General features: G+C 39.0%; 2 protein-coding genes and 2 long non-coding RNA genes across 6 annotated transcripts; 3 read left to right on the top strand and 1 right to left on the bottom strand.

The window, feature by feature from the left end:
• Positions 1-388: 388 nt before the first annotated feature.
• LOC114477524 (B-cell receptor CD22) lies at positions 389-6,561 on the bottom strand. 3 transcript variants are annotated; one of them, XM_028469866.1, is made up of 8 exons: positions 6,508-6,561; positions 4,655-5,056; positions 3,539-3,850; positions 3,200-3,463; positions 2,612-2,887; positions 1,428-1,539; positions 1,178-1,343; positions 389-895 (listed from the first exon to the last, which is right to left on the bottom strand). In XM_028469866.1, the coding sequence occupies exons 1-8, from the start codon at positions 6,542-6,544 to the stop codon at positions 755-757; spliced, it is 1,710 nt and encodes a 569-aa protein (XP_028325667.1). In that variant the 5' UTR covers positions 6,545-6,561; the 3' UTR covers positions 389-754. The 3 variants fall into 3 exon arrangements, with proteins under 3 accessions (XP_028325667.1, XP_028325668.1, XP_028325669.1); XM_028469867.1 differs by having other exon boundaries at positions 1,428-1,533; XM_028469868.1 differs by lacking the exon at positions 4,655-5,056 and having other exon boundaries at positions 6,508-6,557.
• A 3,709-nt stretch (positions 6,562-10,270) lies between these two features.
• LOC114477541 (uncharacterized) lies at positions 10,271-17,781 on the top strand. The gene is made up of 7 exons (XR_003675725.1): positions 10,271-10,385; positions 11,292-11,362; positions 11,847-12,161; positions 12,299-12,612; positions 15,933-16,223; positions 16,358-16,435; positions 17,260-17,781. It is a non-coding gene; the product is annotated as an uncharacterized LOC114477541 (long non-coding RNA).
• Positions 17,782-19,367: 1,586 nt separating this feature from the next.
• On the top strand, positions 19,368-20,675 carry LOC114477532 (free fatty acid receptor 3). Its single transcript, XM_074783830.1, is given in 4 exon segments — positions 19,368-19,466; positions 19,551-19,806; positions 19,808-19,981; positions 19,984-20,675. Coding segments are annotated over 3 exon segments (912 nt in total). The 5' UTR covers positions 19,368-19,466; positions 19,551-19,557; the 3' UTR covers positions 20,473-20,675.
• A 1,030-nt stretch (positions 20,676-21,705) lies between these two features.
• Positions 21,706-24,162, top strand: LOC114477542 (uncharacterized). Its single transcript, XR_003675726.1, has 3 exons — positions 21,706-22,512; positions 22,598-22,692; positions 23,890-24,162. It is a non-coding gene; the product is annotated as an uncharacterized LOC114477542 (long non-coding RNA).
• The last annotated feature ends 1,108 nt before the right edge of the window (positions 24,163-25,270 follow it).

Raw genomic sequence — 25,270 nt, 5'->3', positions numbered from 1 at the left:
TTTTTCATGCTTGAACACGTTTTCACAATTGAACCTAGCCACCACAAAGGCACAGTTGTTGGAGTGTTATATTGACCCTGGAACCAGGAAAGTTCCTTGGTCCAGTTCTTTGACAAATAGGAGCTTTACCACCTTTTAGACCACAATAAACTCTTTCTCTCTTTGTGTCCAAGCTAAGGCTAATTTAGTGAACATATGATGTCTGCAAACCCTGTGAAAGGGATATATGCAGTTTCTCTCCTGTTTTTCCTCAGAGTATGATTTGACCCTCGATGCGCTTGTTTGAATATACTTTGTATTACTTTCAAGTCAGTTTCAATGAAGACCTTTTTTCCACACTACACCTCTTTTACATCCACATCATCACCTGGGGGAGTCACGACACATGTAACAGTAGCTGTGTATTTTTTCAAGTTTGAAAAATAAAAAAGATGCACATTAAAGCAGAAAAAGCATTAACAATCTTGGTTTTTCATACAGTGCAGAACATCTCTTTGTGTCTCCATTGGAAATGCAGCTTGAGATATCGAATATCAGGTGACGCGTGCAGCGGCATCACAGAGGAAAGGATTAAGCTTTTCTCACCACTTCATCATACACAAAAGCATGTGGCACTAACCTAGAACCCATTGATTGTCCATGTCCAAAAATCAGTGTATAGAGATGTACATTATTTACAACGCCTGAAACCCAAACACACATAGATAACCATTGTTATGAGAAATCGTCTGCAATGAAATGCTGAAAGGGAAGCTCAGAGGATCTCCAGGTAGATGGCCGTGTCTGCGTCTGTTCCAGGAGGATAATGTTCGTCCTTGATACCAACTCGTCTTTCTTTGCGTCCACCTTCTCCACCTCTTCGTCTCTCTCCACCTCTTCTGCCCATCGGCCGCATCTGAATAGAAAGGAAAAGCTCATCCTCAGATTTAGATAAAGGGCTTAATTAAATGTTTTTAGTTATTTTGCTTAATTTTTTCCACGCATGGTAGTTTTACTTTTTCATTTTGTTAGGCATGGCATAGTCAAAATAAAAGAACACAACTGTAATTTGTCATGTATTGTCATATTTTCATATATTTTGATGATAATGACTTTTTATTGGGTATATTATATGAAGTAAAAATCACCTGGCGATAGTGATAGTGTTAATTGAGGGATGTTTTTTTTTTCCTAATACCTGTTTGGTATGAACAAACAAAGGTGTGCAGTTCTGGTACACAAGCTGGTAGCTGCCATTGGTGTAAACGTGAGTCACTTCTGTGCAGTTGAGGTAGAGCGGCGTTCTCTCCTGATAGATTCCCACTCCTCCAGGGTACACAGTGGGGCGTCTGCCTAGCACGCGTCTGCAGGGAGCAGATGGTGTGAGTGAAGCTCACAAATAAGCAGGTGTGTTGAATATTAAGTCGACACGAATAGGCCTCGCATACTTTTCACTTCTCCTTCGGCACCAGCAAAAAAGAAGAGAAGAGAGGGTGACGACACCCAAACAGATGGCCACAGCTGGTATCGTCATCCATAACAAACGGGTCATTTCTGTAACTGAAGATCGACTGTGAAACACGCTTCATATTTACTAAATCCAGTGTTTTTGAAAGGAGAATTGACCAATCCTTTATTCATTAGGTTTACTTCCACTTTAAGATGTGAGTAATATGTTAAGGTTTCATTGCTGGAGAACTGAGCAACTTTTCTTTGAAATTTCCTTTAATCTCATGACATGTTTTGGTTGCTAACTGTCAGTCTTCCTCAGAAGCATCTACTGATCGCTTTGATGTGCCCTTATGAGTTCGTTTTTTTTAAAATAATGTGTTATGGTTTCATTTATTAAGTTTTTTCAGGAAATTTTCTTTCACATTTTCTTTGATCTCTTTCCACTGCCAACTGTCAGTCTTCCTCAGAGGCATCTACTGATCGGTTTGATGTGTCCTTATGAGTTATTTTTGGGGTGGCCAACTTGAGATTTCTGGTCTCTGGCTTCAAGCACAAAGAAGCCATCGAGAGTCTCAACATCAACAGGAATGAGGGAACATTTTCTTCTCCAGAGACCAATGGCTGACAGGGGGCGTGGCCAGCCTGACAGAACTGCCATTTGGCCAACCTAGAAAGAACTCATAAGTGTAGAAGCCTGTTTACGCCACACACACAAAAAAAAAAAACACTAAAGAAATAAAATCACCACAGTAAGTCATAATTATGAGTCAGTAAAGTCATAATTATGAGAAAGAAAGTCATAATTATGAGAAAGAAAGTCATATTTATGAGAAAGAAAGCCGTAATTATGAGATAAAAAGTCATAATTATGAGATACTGTAACACTTAATGGATACTGTGATAACTGCTCGAGGGTGCCCTGCCCGAAATGAAAATCATATCTATGGGAGGCATATCTAAACACTGACAGTTTGCAGTCGAAACATGTAAGGAGATCAAAATAAACTTCCTAAAAAAAAGTTTGTTTGAATAAATGAAACCTTAACATATTATTTCATAAAGGAAAACACAATACACTTGCTGGAATTCAGATGCTAGTAGGTTGCACAGTTGCTACAGCAATGAGGTATTGCTGTTGTTGCCTTTGTTTGAAAGAGGGAAAAAAGAGCTTTGAACCTACCTTCTCCTCCCTGCAGCAACACCAGAGAGTCGTTTCCTACTGTGTTGAAAGCAAAGCAGATCACCTTCAAAGCTTCCTCCATGTGGCCCCTCAGTGTGGCCACATGCACATCAGGCTGGGATGTAACAGACACATTAAAATCTTGTGTTGTTGTAACTGTCCCGTTGATGCTCCAGGTAACAACAGGTGAGGGGTTGGAGTTCACGAAGCAGTGACACGACAACTCAGAGTTCTCCAACGTACAGGAGGAGGAGAAATGGAGGATAACAGGTTTATCTGCAGGAGAGAAAAATACTTTTTTTTTCTCGTGATTGTAACATCTTCATTTATTCTGGGGTTTTATTTGATGATATCTGATCTGAGTTTCTCACCTATATCTATCAGTAACACTTACATAATTTCCAATGTACAAATATGTAAAAGGTAAAATATGCTGCTTGAAAGTTTGTTTCGATCCTAACTGCCAACACTCTCTTTTTTACATTGTCGGAAAAGTTTTGCTCATTGCATTGTGGGATGTGGAGTCCCGTAGACAGATGCATAGAAGTGTTTTTACTTCATTCTACGGAGAGTAGTAGATGTATTTACATTGTATGTTTAATGAGGTCATTTGGGACTCTCCTCGACCAATCAGATTCCGGGCTGAGCACTTCACCCTCAAGTCCCGAGTGACATTGTACATCCGGAGCGTATGCGTGTGATGGCGCAGGTGAAATGTGAGGCTGTGCTGTGTGTAGGACCAGTGGTACTCTGACACTGGGGGGTCGGCCTTGCATGAGCACATCAGCAGGACGCTGCCCCCCTCCTGCACAGTCAACGACTGCACCTCCACCTTCACATCTTTAGGTGCGACTGAAAACATATTCAAAACAGATACAATTTAGCGGAAACTCGATCGAGAACTGTAAGTATTTAGTGAAATCTTACATGTCACATGGAGTTCTTTTGAGGCAAATACAGGTTTGATCCCTGGGTGGTTGACCTCGCACTTGACTCTGGGCTTCACCTGGTGGGACACATTGAAGAACAGAGAGGCCACTAACACCAGCCCATGGGCATCTGTGTACACACTCTGTGTTTCCTCCAGTTGGGTGCTATTTAGCCCGGTTCCTCGATCCCACCTCCACTGTAGGGTGGGGGGCCTGGAGGGGCAGTGGTAGCTCACAGAACAGTTTAGCATCACCCGCTGTCCCTCTGCGGCAGACATTGGGCCGCTAATGGTTGGTGAGTCAGGTGTGTCTGTTAATGCAGAAGGAGACAAGAAGTTTCAAAAGTGGGAACACAAATCTGACAATGTACTGACCCTTGTCATTCTGGGGCATTTCATCTATACATAGTCCTCTAACAGGTGCTGTCCAGAAAGACACGGTAGTGACGGGGTTGTAATTCAACCCCCACTTCTGACCCCTGTAACATACCCACTACACTGATTACACATCATTTACACTGATGTCCACGCCACCCCATACTCATTTCCATTCCACTCACACATGGTCTAGCACCAGGTGTTTCTCCTCACCCTTCTCTTTCTTTTCTGTTTCAGGTGTCTTGACGCTGGAGCTGGCAGTTCCTGATCTGTGGTTCACGGCTCCGCTAGTCTAAGACACGCTGATGTTCTTTCCTTTCTCTATCCTGTTCTGTTCTTCTCTTTCTGTCCACTAACCCCAACCAGTCAAAGCAGATGGCTGCCAACTCTGAGCCCAGTTCTAACAGAGATTTCTTCCCGTTAAAAGGGAGTTTTATCTCCCCACTGTAGCTGATGCATGTTCATGTGGAATTGTTGGGTTTTTTCCTAAGAATATATTTTGATAAGCGCTACGAGATGACTATTGTTGGAATTGAAAGTATATAAAAAAAAGTTTAATTGAATTGAATTATAAAAGCTAAGTAAAGGGGAATAGACTCCACAGTACAGTAGGTGGCGATATGCACCTTTTCAATTCAACACATCAATAACCAAGAAACAAACAACATGGACTTCACAGAGCTGAAGAATTCTCTTGGATGAGATGACCATAGAAATTTTAGGTTATCCTTCCTTACTGAAAACATCCAGGTTAAAACTTGTGGGCCTGCCCCACAGTAAGTCCTCTTCTGCTTTCAGAGCAACCTCAAAAACACGAGGGTCATCACGTCTGATCCTTTCGATTTTAACCGAGCAGTTTCCATCTGCAGTCCGGCCAACTAGAGATGCCCTGCCTTGAAAGTCCCGGCTCACTTGGTCTCGGTCCTGGCTGTTAAAAGCCGTGCTCCTTAGAGGAAACAGATAGGCCCCACCCCTGAACCTTAGCCGCACATCAGTCTTCTCCTTCCTTCCCTTTGGAGGGCGAGGAGGTGCAGGTGTGAAGGAGCAGGGAATGACCACACAGGAGCCGGCCAGAGCTCGGACATGGTTTGGGACCGAAGGTACGGGAGAGGCTGTATGCACCCCAGTCCACAATGCATCTGAGGAACAAAAATAAATCACAGTGTGGACGTCTCAGACATATCTGACTTTTCTTTGTTTTTAGATATTGGAGCAGAATATGGAAACTGCTTCTGAACTACAAGAACTTTGATCCCTTGCTGGCCCTGAGCCTTACTAGTTTACTTGTAAATACTCATGTTTACAAAGTCCAAACTAAGTTTTTTTTTTTTTAAAGCTCTGATGTTCTTTAGAGTCAACCACAGGGAGAATAGGATGGATTGGAAAACAGAATTTTGCCTGAGGCAATAAAGTCAGATTTAAGAAATCATTTCCCTCGAGTGCAAAGTCAAATAAAACATCCATAAATGATATTGTGGGTAAATATTCTTCCTTTGTTTGAAAGAGGGTGAATAGGGTCAATAAACTTGATTTGTATTGTGGTTTACTCGACTGCGGCACAGACACATTTTGCAATCCACCATGTTTAGAAACAGGAAGAGGGAAAACTTCATAGTTAGTGGAATAGAGCTTTTAAGCTGTTAAAACATATCTGGAATCATGAACCTAAAAATAAAAATACTAATAAATAAATAAGGCAATGGAAACTTGTTTTAATTAAAAACATATTATTTTGTCCCAAATAATCTACATTTTCACTCCCCCAAATAATGCAAGACACAGTTGACCATGTCCAGACAAAAAAAGTACACAAATCCAAGAAATATACCCAAAGACATCAATTTTAATTATACACCTTACACCTTACAGTGGACATAGCAGCTTTATATGCATTAAAAAATGTGCAATTTATCACAGTTGACTAAAAATCTTTCTCAGAGTTTTTGTTGACTTTATTTTTAGATGACAATAATAAGACTATGGCTAATTAAAACAATTTATGTGAACAAAAACTTTCAGAATATGTTGATATTTTCTTCAACTGATGAAAACTAAACTATACTTTGTCACATGGGAAGAAATCCAATCAGATATCAAGTGATCATGTGGTTTTATGCACTGATAACAAAATCTGTCTGTGTACTAAAAAAGGCAACACTACTGTACTACATCTGTAACGGATTTAGTTGACTAAAATCTTAATGTCATTTTAGCGCACTAAAACTTGACTATAACTAAAATATTTCTGATGACTAGATTTTGACAAAAACTAATTTGCATTTTAGTCAACACACTATGACTACAGCTAAATCAAAATGAACAATGAAAAAGGAATGGAAACTTGTTTTTAATTTTGTCCCAAATAATCAACAATTTCACATTCCCAAAGAATATAAGACACAGTTGACTATGTCCAGACAAAAAAGTACACAAATCTAAGAAATATACCCATAGACATCTATTTTAATAATGCACCTTACATTAGACAAAGCAGCTTTATTGTGCATTAATAAATGTGAAATGTTTCATAAAAACCTGAGTATATGCACAAAAATAGTATTTTTATTTTTTTTTAATCTTATCTACTTACCCAAAAAACATAAAGAAAAGGGAGACAGTGTCCACATGCATGACTGGAGTCCAGCTCTGCTGACAAAGACATAAGATGGATGGAGGAGCTCAGAGGAGGAAGTTGCATTGTTTCGTTGGTGCTGCTTCCACTATGACTTCATTTTTATGCCTTCTCCAAACCTTTTATTTACTTGACTTATTTTGTATTCACACCAAAAAAAAAGAGGAAACCCTTTTTTTTTAAATCATTGAAACCATTTTTCAAAAATAATGTTGTACACTTCAAAATTGTAAAGATGATTTAAAACCTTTAAAAGAATGAATTGAATCAGTTTGGCAAGTCTCAGCGTTCTGTGTGTAAGGAAAGACTGACCTCAGCACCAAACACTGAGATGACACATGACACTCAGTGAGTCAGTCTCATGCTTCAGCATTTCCTCAAGCTAAATGTACTTCTCCCTCATTTTCACACAGCCTGGGGAAAGCAATGTTAAAGAAATAACAGATAATACCACAGTATTATCCATCGTCATCACCAATTATACTTACTGTAAGATAGGGGAATAAAGCAGACAGCTTTCATATGCAAACACCGCCGCCCTCATCTCCTGTCTTGCATTTAAATCCATCTTCAGGTAGTCCAGTTTGTTCTCCAGGGAGCGGACGTTAGAAAGCAGGATGGAAGGAAGCGGCATTCTCAGAGGATTAGCTTTTAGCTTGGTTGCTTGCTTCTGCTCCACAGGTCGCTGGATGTAGCCGGCGTAGGAATTCGAGGATCGAGGTCCAGAGTAGTCGCATCTAACGGACTATAACTGTTTGATTTGCCTGAATCTAGGATTTCCTGTTGGTCGTATACTATTTTAGAGTAACTATGCTGCAGGTTCACTGTGAAATTACTAGAACTGCCTGAGTTCTCTGACGATATATCCGTTGCTAACACGACCTACAAAGTTCTATAAGATTTAAGGTCTTCCGCTGTGTATGGGCTTGGTGAAATCCAGGTAGTTGATGATGCATAATAGTCCAGATTTTTGCCTCGGGGATCCTAGTTTAGCTTTGCTAGCCACAAGCGCCTCCTTTCCTCTGATAACTTGTGAGATTGTTCTCCCTGATTTGTGATGATTTTTGGCAATCTATAAAATTCCCAATGTGTCTCACTGTGTGACCGATTGGTACAGTCAAAAACACAGCAATAGTTAACCATTTTGTTTCTTGTCTGCTGCTGTTTGTAGGCCTGCTGCTTTATCTCCAAAATGGCGACTTCTGGGTTGATGACAAGGTTAATGATCCGCTGTGAAAACCCTAAATAGAATATATAATTTAGGGTTATATAACCCTAAATTATATATTCAGAGATCTGAACTCATGTGCATGTGTTCAGATCTACGGGATGCTCTGGAGCAGCACCTCCATGGATGAATCAATCAATACACTATAAGCATCATACAGACATGGAACACTTTTAATGACATCAGCAAACACTGAAAAGCCAAAGTAACTTCTGCTCTATACAGTCTCTCAAAGCTCCAACACTGCCACCTAGTGAGTATTTAGGCTATAACTTTGGGACATTGTATTTTATTACAAGCCAACTGTCAGTCCTATTATCATTGTGGTCAATTTGACCCCATTTAATGTTTATCATTCAAAAAAACAACAGTTAATTTTTTTTTTCTTTTTGCTTCATGCTTCATATTTCATGACTTTTCCTAATTTGATGGGTGCAACTAATTAAGCATACAATTACCATGAAGATATTTTTTCAATGCATTAAACACACATTACACGCCTTGGTGTTCCTCTGGGGTCAATGTGACCCCAAGGTGTTTTAGCTCATCTGTGTGTGACCCATGTGACCTTAAATCGATCCAGGATGGAAGATAAACATGGAGCCCTCCATGTCCTCCTGAGAGGCAGCGAAGGCGGCCGACAGTACGTTCCGAGCTGGGATGACAAAGAGCTCATCCTCATCATCCACACCTGAGAGAAGTGGGTCGGAGGAGTCTTCCTCAAACTCTCCACAGTCTTTAATAAGGATGTCCTTGTCAAGTAGGGAGACATCTGTCAGGTTCAGCTGAGAACCCCAGCTGGAGCCCTGAGCAGCTGCAGCGTCCAGGAGAATCACCTTTTCCCGGTCCACCACGGCAGGAGCGCCGTGCGCAGAGGGAAAGGGGCCCTGCTCGAGCCTGTTCAGAAGACGTACCAGTCTCCTGTGAAGGCACCGGGTGTTGAACACCGTGCAGTGACAAGAGCCCGGGGAATTAACTGCAATTCGGGCATGTTCAACGCCCAGGCAGCTCGAGCAGGCTTCGTGGCCTTCGTTGTTGGAGATTCTCCCACCACATGGACAAAGGCGAGCCACAGTGCATCTCGGTGAGAGGAGCCTCGGCCTCCATTACCGCTTGACGCAGGCAAGAAGAGCAGGTGGATTTGCTTGCGCTACTAGGTGGTGGCTAACAAAGGTGCTAGCGAGGATGCGGGCCAACGTGAGCTGGAACGTTCAAGACGTTGGGGACAGGGGAAATGTTTTCGAATGGCAGCCGAGTCGCTGGAGTTCGGAAGCTTGGATACTGTGGTATGGAGCTGGAGCTGGACCGTACACCGCAGTGAGGGCCCAGGAGGAAGAACGACATGTGCAGGAGCCCCGGAGGCATCGAGGGCAGTGGTCAGAGACGACAGCTAGGTGTGCTGAGGTCCTTGCGGCACGGAGCTAGCAGCGGGACTGTCACTGAAGTGAGAGGCCGCTTGAGACCAATGTGTGCGCTGAAGGAGCAGCGTCGGAAGGAGCAATCAGCCAGAGGTGACACTCAGAGGCTCCACGTGACTTGCGGCAGTAAAAACAGCACTCACCGAGTAGCTCTTACCTTGAGCTGTTTTAACCACTTCTCGGTGTGGCCTCAAAGCAGGCGATAGTCCTGCCAGCGTCCGTCGACTGGAAAAGAAGAAAATCCCATCTGCGTACAGTTAAACTGGGCAGAACTAATGCGCGAGATAGCTGAGAGGAGAAGAGGTATTTGAATGGTGCACACCTGTGCGTCTCCTCCTTTTATAGGAGGTGGGAGGGTCTCCTAGTGGACTGTCGCACTTCACCGGCCAATCAGGATTGGCATAGTGAAATAGAGTGCTTCTGAGGAATTTAGACAGAGGTCACATCCCATAGTGAGACATCTCACAAAAGATTATGAAATAGAACACTCTTTAAATATGCATCTGTGTATGACTTGTTCTTTTATCATTAGTGTGTTTATCTTCATTGAAAATGTCATAGAAACAGGCATCATTTAACATGGTTTTAGCACAATTTGTAAAATTGGGATGTAAAGTCATTTATGGTATCAAAGTTTTTTTCTATACTGCTTTGGCCTCTTGTTTTAAAAGTTGTTTTGTTGCTTTAATTATTTGAGCAAATCTCCCATTTTTATAGTTTTTAAATTATTTTCCCACTATTTAAAACAACCAAACCTTTTGCTGAGAAAGGCCAAAAACAGAAGTTGTTCAGTCTGAGATGAACAAGATAATGAAAAGTACAGCTTCACATGGTGTTAGTTCTTCTTATTTGTGCAACTGAGTCATTGGGTTTGAAGGTTGTGGCATTTTTTCAAAATGAAAAAAAAAAAAGCAGAAGCTGAATATGCATTTAATTAGCATTTACTATTAAAAAACCCTATCATATCATCATCAAGTGTTTACAGCATATTCACAGTTTCAGAGATAAAATATGTGTGAAAAAAGTGGGTGGAACATTGAATTCCTACTCTGTGGGTAACAGAAAGGGTTTGTATGTATATCCCCTTTTCTTATCACACACTCATTTGTGTTAGTTCTTCAGTTTTCCATCACTAGATTCTTACAAACAACCTCATCGAGACACCTGAACTTTTTACTGACAGAGGCAACGTAAGTATTATTATTTTATGATACGTCACAGGCAGAATAAAACTGTAATAAAGCCTTTATGAAAGTTATTCTTAATTTAAATTGTATTTTTTATGCACAGGTTCATTAAAAAACAAAACAAAAAACAAAACAAAAAAACAATATAGAAGTCATAGCTCTCAAAAAGGTATAGAGATTTGGAGAGGTAGGCAACTTTTATCACAGCGGGGCCACAAAAATGTGTTTGATTGATCTGAGGGCCACATTATCAACTTTCACATTAGCATTTAAAATAATAACCAATCATTAATACAGGAAAGAACAAAGTGTTTTAATAGTAATTTTGTGTTTTTCTCTCATTCTATGAATGTTTGTTGTTGTCTTGCTCGTTGTGAGGCATTTTGTGCATTTCTGTTGTTCTTTTGTGTTTTCCTGTAAAATATATGTTTTTTGGAGTCATATTGTGTATTCGTGCTGTCGTTTTGCATTTTTTGGAGTTATTTTTGTGTAATTTGGTTGTCGTTTTGCTTGTTTGTTAGTACTGTTGGTTTGCAGAATCATTTTTTTGTTTTTCTTGTCTTTTGGTGTACTTTTGTTGTCATTTTGTATATTTTTCTGAGTAATTTTGTTTCTTTTTTGCAGTACTTTTGTGTATTTTTGGAGTACTTTCTGTGTTTCTCTTTTTTTTTTTACTGTATTTTCCGGCAATGTGGTAATTCTTTTTATACATTTACTTTGGGGGCACATTAAATTAGAACAAGGGCCGAATGTGGCCCCCGGGCCGCCAGTTGCCTATGCCTTGTAAATGACATGTAAGTCTTCAGTTCAAGTCTTTTGATATACTGTTAGGGCTTTGTATAATTAATGAGTAAGCAAATACAAAACAACATACTTAATTAATATTATTAGTATTACTTTTTTTTCCAGGCACCTTTGAACTACAAATCTCACAGGGAAGATGGCTCCAACTTGTTTGCTTATGGGCTTCTTACTGCTTGGTAAGTTCATATTTCATTTTTTTTTTAAATAGGAACAGTGAATATTTAATGTCTAACTTGTAACCGGGGGCCACATGCGGCAAAGACACACTAAACAACCACTTGAACACAAAATGACTAAAAAAATACACAAAATGACAACAAAAAATAGACTGTATATGAAAAACACAACATATCTGAAAACTCAAAAAACACCAAGAAAACTCACACAAAATGACTACCAAGGACAAACCCCTTTGTTCTTTCCTGTATTAATGCTCAGATTGGTCATTATTCTAATTACTAACATAAATGTTGATAATGTGGCCCTCGGATCAGACAATCACATTTTTGTGGGCCACCCTCTGACAGAAGTTACCCATCTCTGCCATAAAACAATTAAATTTACTTCTACTGAAAGCTGTGAACATGAGCTGTTTTTTTCTTCTATTTCTACATGAATTTATTTCTGTTTAAATTTGGTTTTTACTTTGGTTTATTTCAGGGGTTTGTTGTGGGGACTTTAATGTTTCTGTGCCGCAAAAGATCGAGGTCATGAGGGGATCCTGTGTGACCATCCCCTGCTCCTTCACTATTAGGAGTGATCATGAAAATAACTTTCACAATGAATGTAAAGGATTTTGGTATAAGCATGAGGATCCCATCTTCCATAAAACCATGACAGCAGTCGTTAAAGGGAAAGACTGCACAACCAACATCACCAGTGTTAATCACACTGACAAATACGCATTCAGACTGGATTGTGAAAATAAACTTAAATATAGTTTTTATAAGAACCCTGTTTCTATTGTGGTCCAAGGTTGGTTTTTCATCTTTACACATAATAATAATTATTTAGCCAGTTACATTTATTTCTATTTTATAGAATTATTCAATCTTAAACAAGGGTAGGTTGAGTAAAGACTACTGACTCATCAAATGTTTCTCTGTTACCAGATCATCCTTTAAACCTGACACTGACTCCATCCACTCTGTCAGTCAGAGAAGAGGTACCGTGGTGAACTTACGGTGCTCAACTCCAGCTCCATGTTGGCCTCATCTTCCAACACTGACCTGGACCCCAGGGCTGGGTAACAGTCAGGAGACACTGGAGAACAACTCAGACAAAACTAAAGTCCAAACCTCTGTTCTCACTTTCACTGCTTCTTACAAACACGACGGAAATGAAATCTGCTGCACCGCCGTCCACAAGAAGCAGGATGGTACACCTGATGTGACTGTACGACAATCAACAACCATTTCAGTCTCATGTGAGTTTGTTTTTTCATTATTTTATCACCGTCCAGTCATCTGAAGACTAACTCACTGTTAAACAAAGATAGAAACCATGTAGGATGGGAAATATTGATTCTAAAGGAGCAAAAAGAAGCGGGAATGGAGATGATGAACAATATTGAACAGAAGCAATCAAACAAAAGTTATCTACAGTTAATTTTCATGCATTCAAGTGCAATATGCAAAGTAATAAAACAGTCATAGCATTAAGTGTCGTTCATTACCCTAAACCTTCGTTACCTAAACCAAGGGTCCCCAACATGGTGCCCGCGGACACCATGTAGCCCACATGGACCATGTGAGGTGCCCTAAGGAGCTCTAGTCACTATGAGCTCCATTTATAAAATCTGATTACTTTCCAGGATTCAAACTCACAAAGATAAATAGATATGACAGATGTAGTTAGTACTTAAATACTGCTGCACATGATTAAGTTGTTAGCCCTAAATTACCATCTTTAAATGCTTATTTTCACTCAAAAATTTGAACTAATGTTTTTAAGTGCTCTAGATTTAGTGTATGGTCAGTGGTATGTATGTTATATATACCGGTAATTGGAGTCCAGTGTACGTATGTGACTGAATATAGTTACAGTTCATCCATCCATTCATTTTGGTGCAATATGCAAACAAATGAAACAAGAGCACTCACAGCAAACCTCCACCAAGTGCCAAATCTCCTCTTTACCAGATATTGGCAGTTATCTAGATCAATGATCCAGATCATGGTACCATCACCATTTACACTTAAAGAAATTGCGATGAATGCACAAGCTGGATCAGAGCTGTATGGAACGCAGTGAGGTAATTGAGGAACTAACCCAACATAACTGAGTCAAACAAAAACATCAACCAATTACAAAGAAACATATTCATTTTTGAATTTTGCCAGTGATGAGAGATCGGACTTTTTAGATTTTTCAAACTGATCCTGAATCAGCATATTGATACGGATCTCCTCCAAATTTTAATGGAATCTTCCGTGGTGTAAGCCTCTATCTTTGGTTCAAATTTAGTCCAAATACATTAAGTACTTATGACATAAACTGCAAACAGACAAACAAACAGATAGACGGCAGTGATAACATTACATAAACAAAGTAAATGCAAAACTTTCCAACCAAACACCCTCCATCACACACACACATTCAAAGATCAGATGATTAATATCCATCCAAACTGCACACACTTTCACTCTCTGCAATTCTGCCTCAGCAAAAAATATTCTTCCATTCGTGTGTATTTCATTTGTTCTTGATTCAGATTCACCCAAAGACACAAAACATATTGCTGAGTTCATCAGGTCCAGTAACAAAGAACAGCAATGTGACTCTGACATGCTCTAGTCTTGCTAAAACCACCAGTGAGAAATACAGCTGGTTTTGAAGTTGAAGACAAAATGAGACTTTGGTTGGGACTGGAAAGACTTTGAAGAGTAAAGTGTCCACAAAAGAGGAGGATGTGGCTTTGTAAAGCTGAGAACGATGATGGAGTCGGACGCTCCACCCTGGCCCCTGATGGAAGTCAAGTGTACGTATGTGACTGAATACAGTTACAGTTCATCCATCTATTCATCCATCCATCCATCCATCCATCTTACAGTCCTTTGCAGAGCTAACAAACAGATAAAGACACAGATTACAGATGCACATTAATATTTACACTCAACCTAAACCAATAAATACTGTAATGATTATATTGTTTTATTCATGCAGTTTGTATTGCTGATTGACTGACTGTATTGTATTTACAGTACGTACTTTTAACCCCTGTGAATAATGTTTGTTTTGTCACCTGCCAAGGGACAATAGATGCAAATAAGCATTTTTTTTGCCAACTATGGCACATTTACATTATGTGATTTTTTTTTTACATTTGTTCATCAATGTGCTCTGTCCATTTTCAAATAGAATTAAATAAAAACATAATAAACCAATGAATCTGTACACAAGCAGATACGTATCTTAAAGCAGGTGTTTTCAATCTTGGGGGATAGGACTACATTCGTGGTCATGAGAAACTGGGAGGGGGTTGCCAGATGCTTTCAAGAAACTAAAAATAATTTTTTTTAAACAATTTGAACCAATTTTTTGCTTGTTTTTACCTCTTTTCTGCAACTATACCAAACTTGCCATTTTTTTTTGCTATATTTTTGCTCCTTTAATGCGGTTTTGCCTCAGTACTCCCATTTCTGCCACTTCTACACTTCAGCACTTATAAACCATTTCCACCACTTTTCCCACCTAATGTTGCATATGTTGACCCATTATTGTCACTTTTCACCATAATTCATGCTTATTTTTGCCAATTTAACCACATTCACAATTTGTAATGCCCATTATTTGCCAGTTTAAACACATTTTTCTTAATTTTTGAATTACATTACCCTACCCAATTTCTGCCACTTTTAAGCCAATAATGAAACTTTGAACCCTGTTTACCACTTTTTCTGTCTGTTTTTGGCCCCTCCAGTTTGCAACTTTTAACCAATTTCTGTGGTTTTTAAAATCCCATTTCACCATATTTTCCACCTTTTCTACCATTTTTGGTAACTTTTAACCCATTTTAATTCTGATTAAAACAAGGATTTAAATCTTTAATCTTCACGGGTGACCGTGGTTCAGGTGGTAGAGGGTCGTCTTCTGATCAAGAGGTTGGGGGTTCGATCCCAGTACCTGACTATATGTCGAAGTGTCCTTGGGCAAGACACTGAACCCTAAGTTGCTCCCAATGGTCGACTAGCGCCTTGCATGGCAGTCCTGTCCCATTGGTGTGTGAATGTGAGAGTGATTGGGTGAATGAGCTGATATGTAAAGCGCTTTGGGACTGCTTCAGTGTGGTTATAAGACGCTATATAAATCTAGTCCATTTACCATTTACCATTTAAGATGACTACTATGACATAAATAACAAACTTCCTGGATAGCAGTGGATATTATTCCGATAAATAAATAAATGTGGTTATCATAAATTCATAGAACAATGGACCATCATTTTGCTGACTTTATGGATGGACCCCAAAAATCTCTCCCCCTTTAGTCCCCCTTATAGATGACCCTGTGTCCACATGACTGTTCTTCACTGTTCATGTCTGTGTTCAACCACCTTCAGCTACCGTGGGGGTCCCCGGGCTCTGGCACTTTTATTTTGGGGGTCGCGGGCTGAAAAGTTTGAGAAACCACTGTTTTAAAAGTACAAATTGATTCAAAGCAGAATATAAATGTTTACATGGCAAAAATGTTGGTTTTCATATCAAATTTAATCTGCAAATAAAATTCTCTCTTTCTTGGTTGCAGTTCCTCCGCTCATTCTGTCGTTTCCTGACTGCAAAAAAAATGCAAGTCAAGTCAAATGTATCTGTAAAGCAATGGGAAACCCTTCTCCCACACTTGATTGGCTTTTAGATGACAAACCTATTGATCCAAAAGGAAAATTTAAGATCAACAACAAGTCTCCGAACAGCTTGACCACAAGAAGCACCATTACTTTTGAACAGCATCTGGGGACGGATCTGTCAACTCTGCTCTGCCGAAGCGTCAACTCACTGGGATCTGTCACTCAAGGATTTAGTGTCCCTAAAAATCAAGGTTTGTACTTCTTAATATTTCAGAAGTTATCATTAAATGGAGCCAACACTGAAAAACAGGGCTTCCTCTTTGTGTTGGTTGATCTTTAAGAAACCTTTGGTAATGATGATTATTTTTTTGTTTTTTGTGTTTAGGTCAAGTGATTCTATCCATACTAATCACTACAAATATCTTATTCTTCCTATTAGTATGCCTTCTACTGTTTATTTAAGGTAAGTTATTACACTCTGAAACCTCCAGATGACTCTTATAGGTTATTTGATTTCAACCAATCTTGTTGGTTTCATCACTTATTTGGACAATCAAGAAATTTTCAGAAAAATTTAAGGAAATTTCACACAATTTGATTTGGCAACACATTTTCATTAAAAGTAGCGGTGTAACAATTTGTTTTAGCACCATTCGATTTGAATCATTGATTCGATTTAAGGAAGATATTAAATAATTCAAGATGATTCGATCAAAATTGATTCAATAAACTTTTTAGCAAACATAATAATTCAACCAGAGTGAAATAAATACCTGAATACTGTACAGTACAAGTTAGGTTTCATAGATTCCTGTTGTTTCTTGTATCAGAACCGTCTATACATTTATTAGGGACATAAACAAACAAGTAAACATTTACTGGCAAAAGTATTTACATTTTATTGAATAAGTCCAACCAACACTTCAGTTAGTTTAAATTAACAGGATGTTAACTTTTCTAATCTAAATTTTAATTTACCAATGCGGTATTTCCTTTTATCGATACAATTGATTACCTTTTAAAACAATTTTAGATCAATTAATGTCATCCGGAAGGCCAACTAGCCAAGCACAGATAAATCTATTCATCGACCTAACGGATGAATCATTACACCCTTAATTAAAACTCATTGAACCAAATAAAAATGTAGTCGTAGTGCTAATTTTTAAATCAAATAAACATTGTATTATTTACAACAATTACAGTTAAACTGTTTGCTTTCACATCACACAGTGGTTCAAAAACATTGTTTTTAACCTACATTTCTGTGTATTATGACTTTGGAAGGAAACAAAAGATCAATACAACCCCTTCAACTCAGCTTGAAAAGGAAAATGAGGTGTCAGACACTGCAGAAGCAACCAATGATGGATCACTGATTTACTCCAGTGTCAAGTGGAAAGCCAAGAAGCAAAGATCTCCTCCTAAGAGCTTCAGTCTGGAGGAAAATCACAGGAAGGTGGATTCTGGCCAACGTTTTGTGAGCAGTGCTGTAGAAATGGGAAGTATGTATGCAGTGAAGCCCAGGGTGTTGAGGAAGGAAGCAAACTGTGACTATGCTCGGGTTAAATTTAAAAACAAGAGTGCTTCTCGGAAGTAAATGGAAAGTTCTGCAATACGATGCTAAAAAAAATGCTTGTTTGCATTTAGTTTGACTCAACACCTTCTTCTTATCTATAACATCAAATGTCAATCAGCAGCTTATATCTATACACGCAGCATAGTTGTGATAATCATAGACAGGAATAACTATTTACCACTAGTTGACTCAATGTCTGTATATGTTCTCAACCTTACAATATGATTTTTTCAAGTAATGTCCTGTTTTGAATCTGCAATGGCTTTATAATGTTTCTCATTCTTTTAAAAATTTTCTGCAAAAAAAAAAAATTAAAGTTATGTATTTGATCAAAAATAAAAACAAAACAAAACCACTGTCCAGTGTCCCTTTGCTCACAATTTACTGTTGTATAGTCTGGTAGTTTACCTCAGATGTTGGTGAGGACAGACCTAAAAAAAATGTTCTGTCATCCATGTTTGAAAGTGTTAGTTTAAAGTGTAATTTAACAACTTTTGGCAGTGCTTCATGACTGGAACTATGTGTTAAGAAAGAAAAATGGATGAAACATCTTAGCATTGAAAGGTTTAATTAATTCAGACAAAGGAAAGACAAGCACAGGACAAGGCAGAACACAACAAGACAAGACAGGGAACAAGATTTTAGATAAGACATTATAGGACAGGCCAAAGTCAAGACAACAGACAAGAGAGGCGCAAGACAAGACATGGCAAGACTGGACAAAACAAAACAAGAAAGGAAATTACAAGGCACAACACTAGAGAGAAAACAAGGCAAAACAGGATAAAGATTAGATCTGATTAAAGATCCTTGAGCAGATGCCAGTGGAGCCTTAGTCCTGAATCTAGCTCAGTATACAGGTTATTGAGAGGTTAGTTGGGGTAGTGTTGTGCTCAAGACCACATTATTTGAGACCAAGACTTGTCCAAGACCACAGTGCACAAGACAAGACCAAGACTTTTGGGAGTCAAGATTGAGACAAGACCAAATCGAGACAAAACGGAGGCCATAAGAATTCATATAAAAAACCATGACAATGTTGACCAGTTAAATAACATTCTCTCTGTGGTTTTGAAATAATTTGAAATACATTTGACAGACATTTTTCTCCTTATTATAACATTTGTAAAGCTGAAGAATAGCAGAAATCAGTGCTGGTCTTGAAAAAAAAATTCAGAGTTTGGACACTATGAGACAAGACCAAGACCTTTAAAATCTGGTCTGGTCAAGAACGGTCTCAAGTACTACAGCACTAGTGGTGGGTGAGGAACCAAAATGGTAAGAAATATAATGATGAAATAATTAGTGTAAACTTAATGACCAGTTTATTCAGAGCACCTCCTGGATTCTCCATACAATTTATTCTATCACTGATAACCACCAAGCGTCAGGACTTCCACACTGCATTTACAAACCCTGGGGCATGTTTATGTAACTTCTCCATACTGTATAAAATACTGTGTACCACACACCATTACTTTTAAGCACATTTATGTTCATAGGTCCAGTCCTTGACCAGGTCTGTTGTACTACCTCTTAGCAAGAATGAGTTGACAAGGATGAGCAACTGTAAAAGTGAAACATAACCAAAGAACAGTAGCTTTAAAATGATTAATTAAAGGTATTTTGATAGCTCAATGAAGTACAAATATAGTCCAGCACAGAGCCCTTAAGATAAGGACCTTAATTTCCATGTCTAAGATATCAGATACTGTATAAGTCAACATCAGGCATTGCAGTGTCTCATAGTTAATGATAAACCAGCTGCTCAGTATAGGACTGACAGACTAGTGTGTGACACCTACTTTAACTATGACTTGCTGCTTCCGGGGTGTTACTATTTTTATATCAACTCATCTTTGAACCGAGCAGGTATAATCTGTCCTTGTCAGGCAAAGAATCACCTGTATTAGCTGTGAGTACATTTAATTTCCGCTTTGTTATGATGGTTTTACTGGGACATTGTGAGTTGACATGTTTGTTGTGTACTTTGGTGTAGGTTCCTTATGGAGGTAGCTGTGCAGAGTGAGGTCATCCTCTCAGTGAACATAATATCCTTCCTGATAGGCTTTCCTGCCAATATCTTGGCTCTATACGCCTTCTCTGTCAAGATTCACTCTAAACCTCTTCTAACAGACATTCTTCTCCTCAACCTGACCATCTCTGACCTGCTCCTCCTCATAATCCTACCCCTCAAAATGCACGAGGCCGCCTCCGACATGAGTTGGACTCTGTCAGATGTCATGTGTTCCATCAACCTCCTTTATCTTCTTTTCCACCATTTACACAAGCTCTCTGCTGCTGTCGGCGGTCAGCGTGGTGCGCTACATCGCGGTTGCATTCCCCATCACCTATCACCAGCTGCACAAACCTGCCTATGCCGTAGTTATCTGTGTTGTTATCTGGCTGATGTCCACAGCACACTGCAGCAATCACAGTCATCACACAGCAATCACCCAGCTCTGTCCAGTGGAAACATCAGTATGTGCTATGAAGACTTCTCTCAAAAGCAGCTGGAGGTTCTTCTTCCTGTACGCTTGGAGTTTTTCATTGTACTCTGCCTTCTGCCACTGGTAATAAGTGTTTACTGTTACGTGAGCTGCATCCTAATCCTGTACAGCCGCCCGAGGATTTCCAAGGCACAGAAGAAGAAATCCATCGGCATGGCTTTGGGGACTCTTGCGGTGTTCCTTATTTGTGTCCTTCCCTATAATATCTCTCATGTATGGGGTTATGTGCATGGAAAGAGCCCCGAGTGGAGATACTACACTTTGTTGCTCAGCACTTTCAACACCTGCATTGATCCTATTATCTTCTTTTTTTCTTCATCTACATTTCGTTGCTCAAGTAAAAACTTTGTGCTCAAAAAAGTCGGAGCAAAATTTTTGGAAATGCAGAAGCCAGACACAAACACCGGATGAGGCATAACTTTACCATAAATTTGCCTTTGACATTTAGAGCCACAGTATCAGAATATGGGAGACATTTTGAAGCTTAGTGTTCAAAATGGCATACTAACGTACAACTCATACTAAGTCTGACATGAAAATAAGTATGTAGCGCATTCACATTAGATAGCATGGAAAGATTGAGTATGTGAGAAATACCTGGATGTATACTATATTGGGACATTTTTGAAGTATGCACGGTGAGCACACTAGTCATACTCAACTACACCATGATGCATTGTGAGCGGAATGTAAAATCGTCCTGGGACCGGCTTCAAGCTAAAAGTCAAACATCCCCTTTTCAAAACAAAAGCATCTCTTCTTGTCTTCCATTAGTTTTTGTAAATAAGACTCTTGTTTTGAAGTTAACCGGAAGGTTTGTCAGTAGCACAATGGAGGGTCTCCAACAATCTCCAAAATGAAATGTGTTACCTCGAGTTTTAAGGATCAAAAGACCACATGTTGATATTCTATTTGGTCACTTTCTGGTTTAAAATGCATTCAGAACTTTCAAAAGTGGAGAATCAACAGAAATATTTAACACTGTGTGCTTCAGGTTTTTGTCATCGTAGTTTCGAAATGCATCTTGGGAAACTTGGAAGTATACTTCAGTGGGTACTGTCATCATCCTAACTATACTTATAGTATATAGTAGACAATATATACTCACTGAGTTTGTAGTGTATAGTGCGGAGTGTGCCATTTCGAACACAGCCTCTTAATATCTCAGTTTGTTAGCAATGATTGCTTCATTGCCAACTAAAGGGTGAGGAGTGTCAGTGTTCCAGTTTTTGTCAAATGATAAACTCTTTAAAAATCGAACGACTCCTGGATGGAAACAAACGATTCCACGGTTGTTGAGGTCATTCGGTTTTGAACTGCTTGCTTATACTTGTAAGAAAAAAAGGCTTCTTTGGGTGTAATGCATGCCACAAATTTTATTAAACACCAGCAAGTTGAACTTTGTAGCCGTTACACTTTTTTATATCCAGGTTTATGTTTAACGTGGGCCGGCCACTCTTCTACACTCATGCATTCTGTATGCACACATGTAGAATATACCTGCAATGTTACACAGAAGACAGGGAAAGGGTCAGAAAGCAGTCTTTGCAAGTATAAAAATCTAATTTGCACTTTATTTATGAATTAGTAAACAAAAAACTGTATTTGTTAGATCATTAAAATGTACCTTTACAGGATTAAACGTCCATTTGCAAGAATGCATGGACCGTTCTTAAATGCAATCTCAAAATGAAAATTTTTTTCCTAAACATGTGAAACTAAACTTTATTTGACTCATATTTCAAAAAGCTGAGCCTAGTCCCACCACTGAGAAAAAACTGGGGGTAAATGGGCAGTTTTAGGAACATAAATGCTTTTTTTAAGTCACTGAATGAGTAAACAAACCTGCAAAGAAGGTCATGAGCAGAGCACCCAGCCTAATATGTAGGACCAAGAGAAACGCCAGTCACCAAATCGCTTGCCAAGGAAGTTCACTGTCACCCCAGTATAGATGGCCATTGCAAGCAGCACAAAAAGAGCTGAAACAACAAGAAAAAGTAGCATTATTATGTATATTTTGGCTGTTTAACGTGCAAAAACATAGAATAAATCTAGTATACAGAAATGCAAAATTAACATTTGTAATATTGAAGGTGGCGTGAAAAAATACATTTAAAATGGACATTTCTGAGACCAGGCTTTTCTCACTTGAGACAAAGAACATAATCCCAGCAGCAAATGAGCGGTTGTTGAACCTCTCAAAGGCAGAGAAATGGGCAAAGGAGAGGATTCCTATGATGATGCCAGCGAAGCATGACATGGCTGAGAGAATCATGAAAGCCCGGGTGGTGGCGTTCCAGTAAGCTGAGGAGGAGGAGGAGGAGAGGAAGATGTCACAGAGGAAACATTGAGATTTTATGGTAGTTTATAGTGCAAATGATTGAAAAACATGTTTTTAAAAAAATCTGGAACTGAAAACTGGCATTCCATTCAACTGAGTTAACATTCATCGTGAGTGAGTTTGTATAAAATAAACTTTCTACATTTTAACCCAGATTTCTGTTGGATGTGTAATACATTTTCTGTTCAAATTTAGGTGAAAAAGTCAAAGTATTCAGAATCCTACAAATCTAATGTATTGATGGCCACAAGTTCTAGAGTTCATCCAACAACTGTGACATACAGTATGAGGTGAGTTGTCAAATTTGGTACTTTCTATCTTCCATTTCCCAACAGACAGTTTCTCACCGAACATTTACCCACCCCAAAATATGAAAAGGGGACAAAGCAAAAGCAATCAGAGAGCGCAAACCTCCACCAAGCACCAGATATCCTCTTTGTCAGATATTTTGCAGTCATCTCGATCAGTGATCCAGATCATGGGTATCATTATTATTCACATTTTAAAGGCTTGGAAGAAATTTCGATCCCCATTAATACATTGGTTCCCACAGGCTCGTGACCTCCCAGAGACGCCAACTTTGAGGGTGGTGGGGAGAAGAGTACGGCGGTGGCAGCTGCTCCTCCAGCCCATAGACTGTAGCTGTGGCGTGAGCCAGCCCCGCTTCGCCCCCCAGCCCGACCGACCCAGCCCTTAGAGCCATCCTTATCCCGAAGTTACGGATCTGACTTGCCGACTTCCCTTTCCTGAACTATCGCTGCGATTAGTGAACCATTAACCCAACACGAAACTAACATATTGTGCTCTTTTGACTGTAAACAGAGGACAAACTCGTTTCAGCTGCCCATAGCAATGGCGTCAGGTCGGGAAATGCCCGTATGTTGTGACGTCATGTGGGAACTATGTATAATGATACAGTAGGGCCAAATGTATGGGCACCCCCATTTTTACCCAAAAATCGTGATGAAATGCACAATCCAGATCCGATCTGGATAAAACTCGGTGGAAAAATTGAGGAACAAACCAGAATCAAAATTTCGCCAAAGATGAGAGGGGCTTTTCAATATTTGAAACTGATCCAGAATCTACATATTGATCCGGATCCCCTCCAAAATTTAATGGAATCTTCCATTGGCGTAAGGTCTATTATTGATTAAATTTTGTCAAAAGCTGTACAGTACTTTGACGTTGTCCCGCTAACAAACAAACAAACAAAATAAATGCCTGGTGAAAATATTACTTCCATGGTGGAGGGTAAAAAAAGTCATTAACACTAATTGGGTTAAAACTATCCAGTGAACAACTGTCCTGCACCTTGCCAAGTATTGAAATAATTCTGTAAAACATCAGTAATTCTATTGACATAATGGATGTATCTCGAACTATTTCAAGAGTGGTTCAGACGATAAGTCAGATGAACTGTTGAACTATTCGGACATTTGGAACACAAAACACGTGACCTACCAATGCTGTCTGTCTGCATGTAGCACTTTCCAGACATGCAGTACCTCCACAGACCCTGATGGGCGAAGCTTCCTGACAGACGGTACTGCATCCAGTAGTCGGTGGCCGTGGAGACCACCAGCAAGATGTTCCCCACGATGGCAACAAAACAGGCCCCCCTCCCATGAAGCTGTACATCATGAGTGACGCTATGATGGTGGTTAGGGTTTTATGCACTATGTGGGAAATAAAAAAGAAAAGGGAAAGTGAACATTAAGGATGTGAGCGGGCTTGAGGTTACAATAAAACAAGATGAATTATAGATGGAACGATAAGTGTGGAGTAAAAGAATATGAGTGACCAAAATAAGGCACTATATAAACCCAATGCATTATTATTGCTTAAATAACTGTATATCAATGAATTATTGGTGTAATGTCTCCTTTCTGTGTGTGAATAGGTGTATATTATGTGAATAGAAATGCACAGAAATTAAGTAATAATACATTTTATTTGAAAACCAATGCCTTTCAGGTCACCCAAGGTCACTTTACAGTGCGTAGTATAAAACCACAATAAAAGTTAAAAACAACAGTAAAGTTAAGCTACACAGAGACAGGGCAGGGTGGTCAATTATTATTCACCTATTTTATAGTCATTATGTGTATATGTATTTAAGTAGCTCACATTATATTGCAGTCATTTATTATAGCAACCATTAGATGAGTAGTGGATATTAAAAAGGGTAGAATTATATACGTTTATACTTCCTCCTACTTCTTTTCGAACATGTAAAAGCCTTTCTTGCAGGATTTGGTAATTGGTTGATTCTATACTTTTTCCTTATGGTATAGACAGTGTTCGTGTTTGAAATAAAATGAAAAATAAATTAATCATAATAGGCAATTTCAATTTAAAGTTTGAAGATATTTGAATGGTTTCTCGAGAGAATAAGAGGACTTGATGCAAACGATAAAAGCATAAAAAACTGTTCTGAATTTATAATGTCATTTACAGATTCACCAGGAAGGACATCAATATTCCTGCCAGTGTCATTTAACCAATATACATTATTGACAATGCTCGTGAAATTTGCCAAATCAGACCATATCTTTTCAAATCCAGGGTTTTTATATTTAAGTCTAGTCATCTGACCAACAGCACATTAAAGCTTTCTCTGTCAGGACATACAGTATTAGGCTGGAGAATCCTCTCCATGCAAGTGAGTGACTTTACATTCACGTAAATACAGCATGAAACAAACCTATCAGCAAAGACAATCATGGACAAACAACTTATACCAACTTTGCTGTAAACAATTCAAAGCAACATGATTCTATTTTCATTGCATCTCTGTATTCAAGGAGACAGTGGTGTTGAATGTATAGGCCGAGGAGTAAATAAAAGGGTTACGATAAAGAAGTT

Source organism: Gouania willdenowi, chromosome 16 (genome assembly GCF_900634775.1).
Source record: "Gouania willdenowi chromosome 16, fGouWil2.1, whole genome shotgun sequence".
Taxonomy (NCBI): Eukaryota; Metazoa; Chordata; class Actinopteri; order Blenniiformes; family Gobiesocidae; genus Gouania; species Gouania willdenowi.
This window is presented reverse-complemented; position numbering and strand designations above follow the sequence as displayed.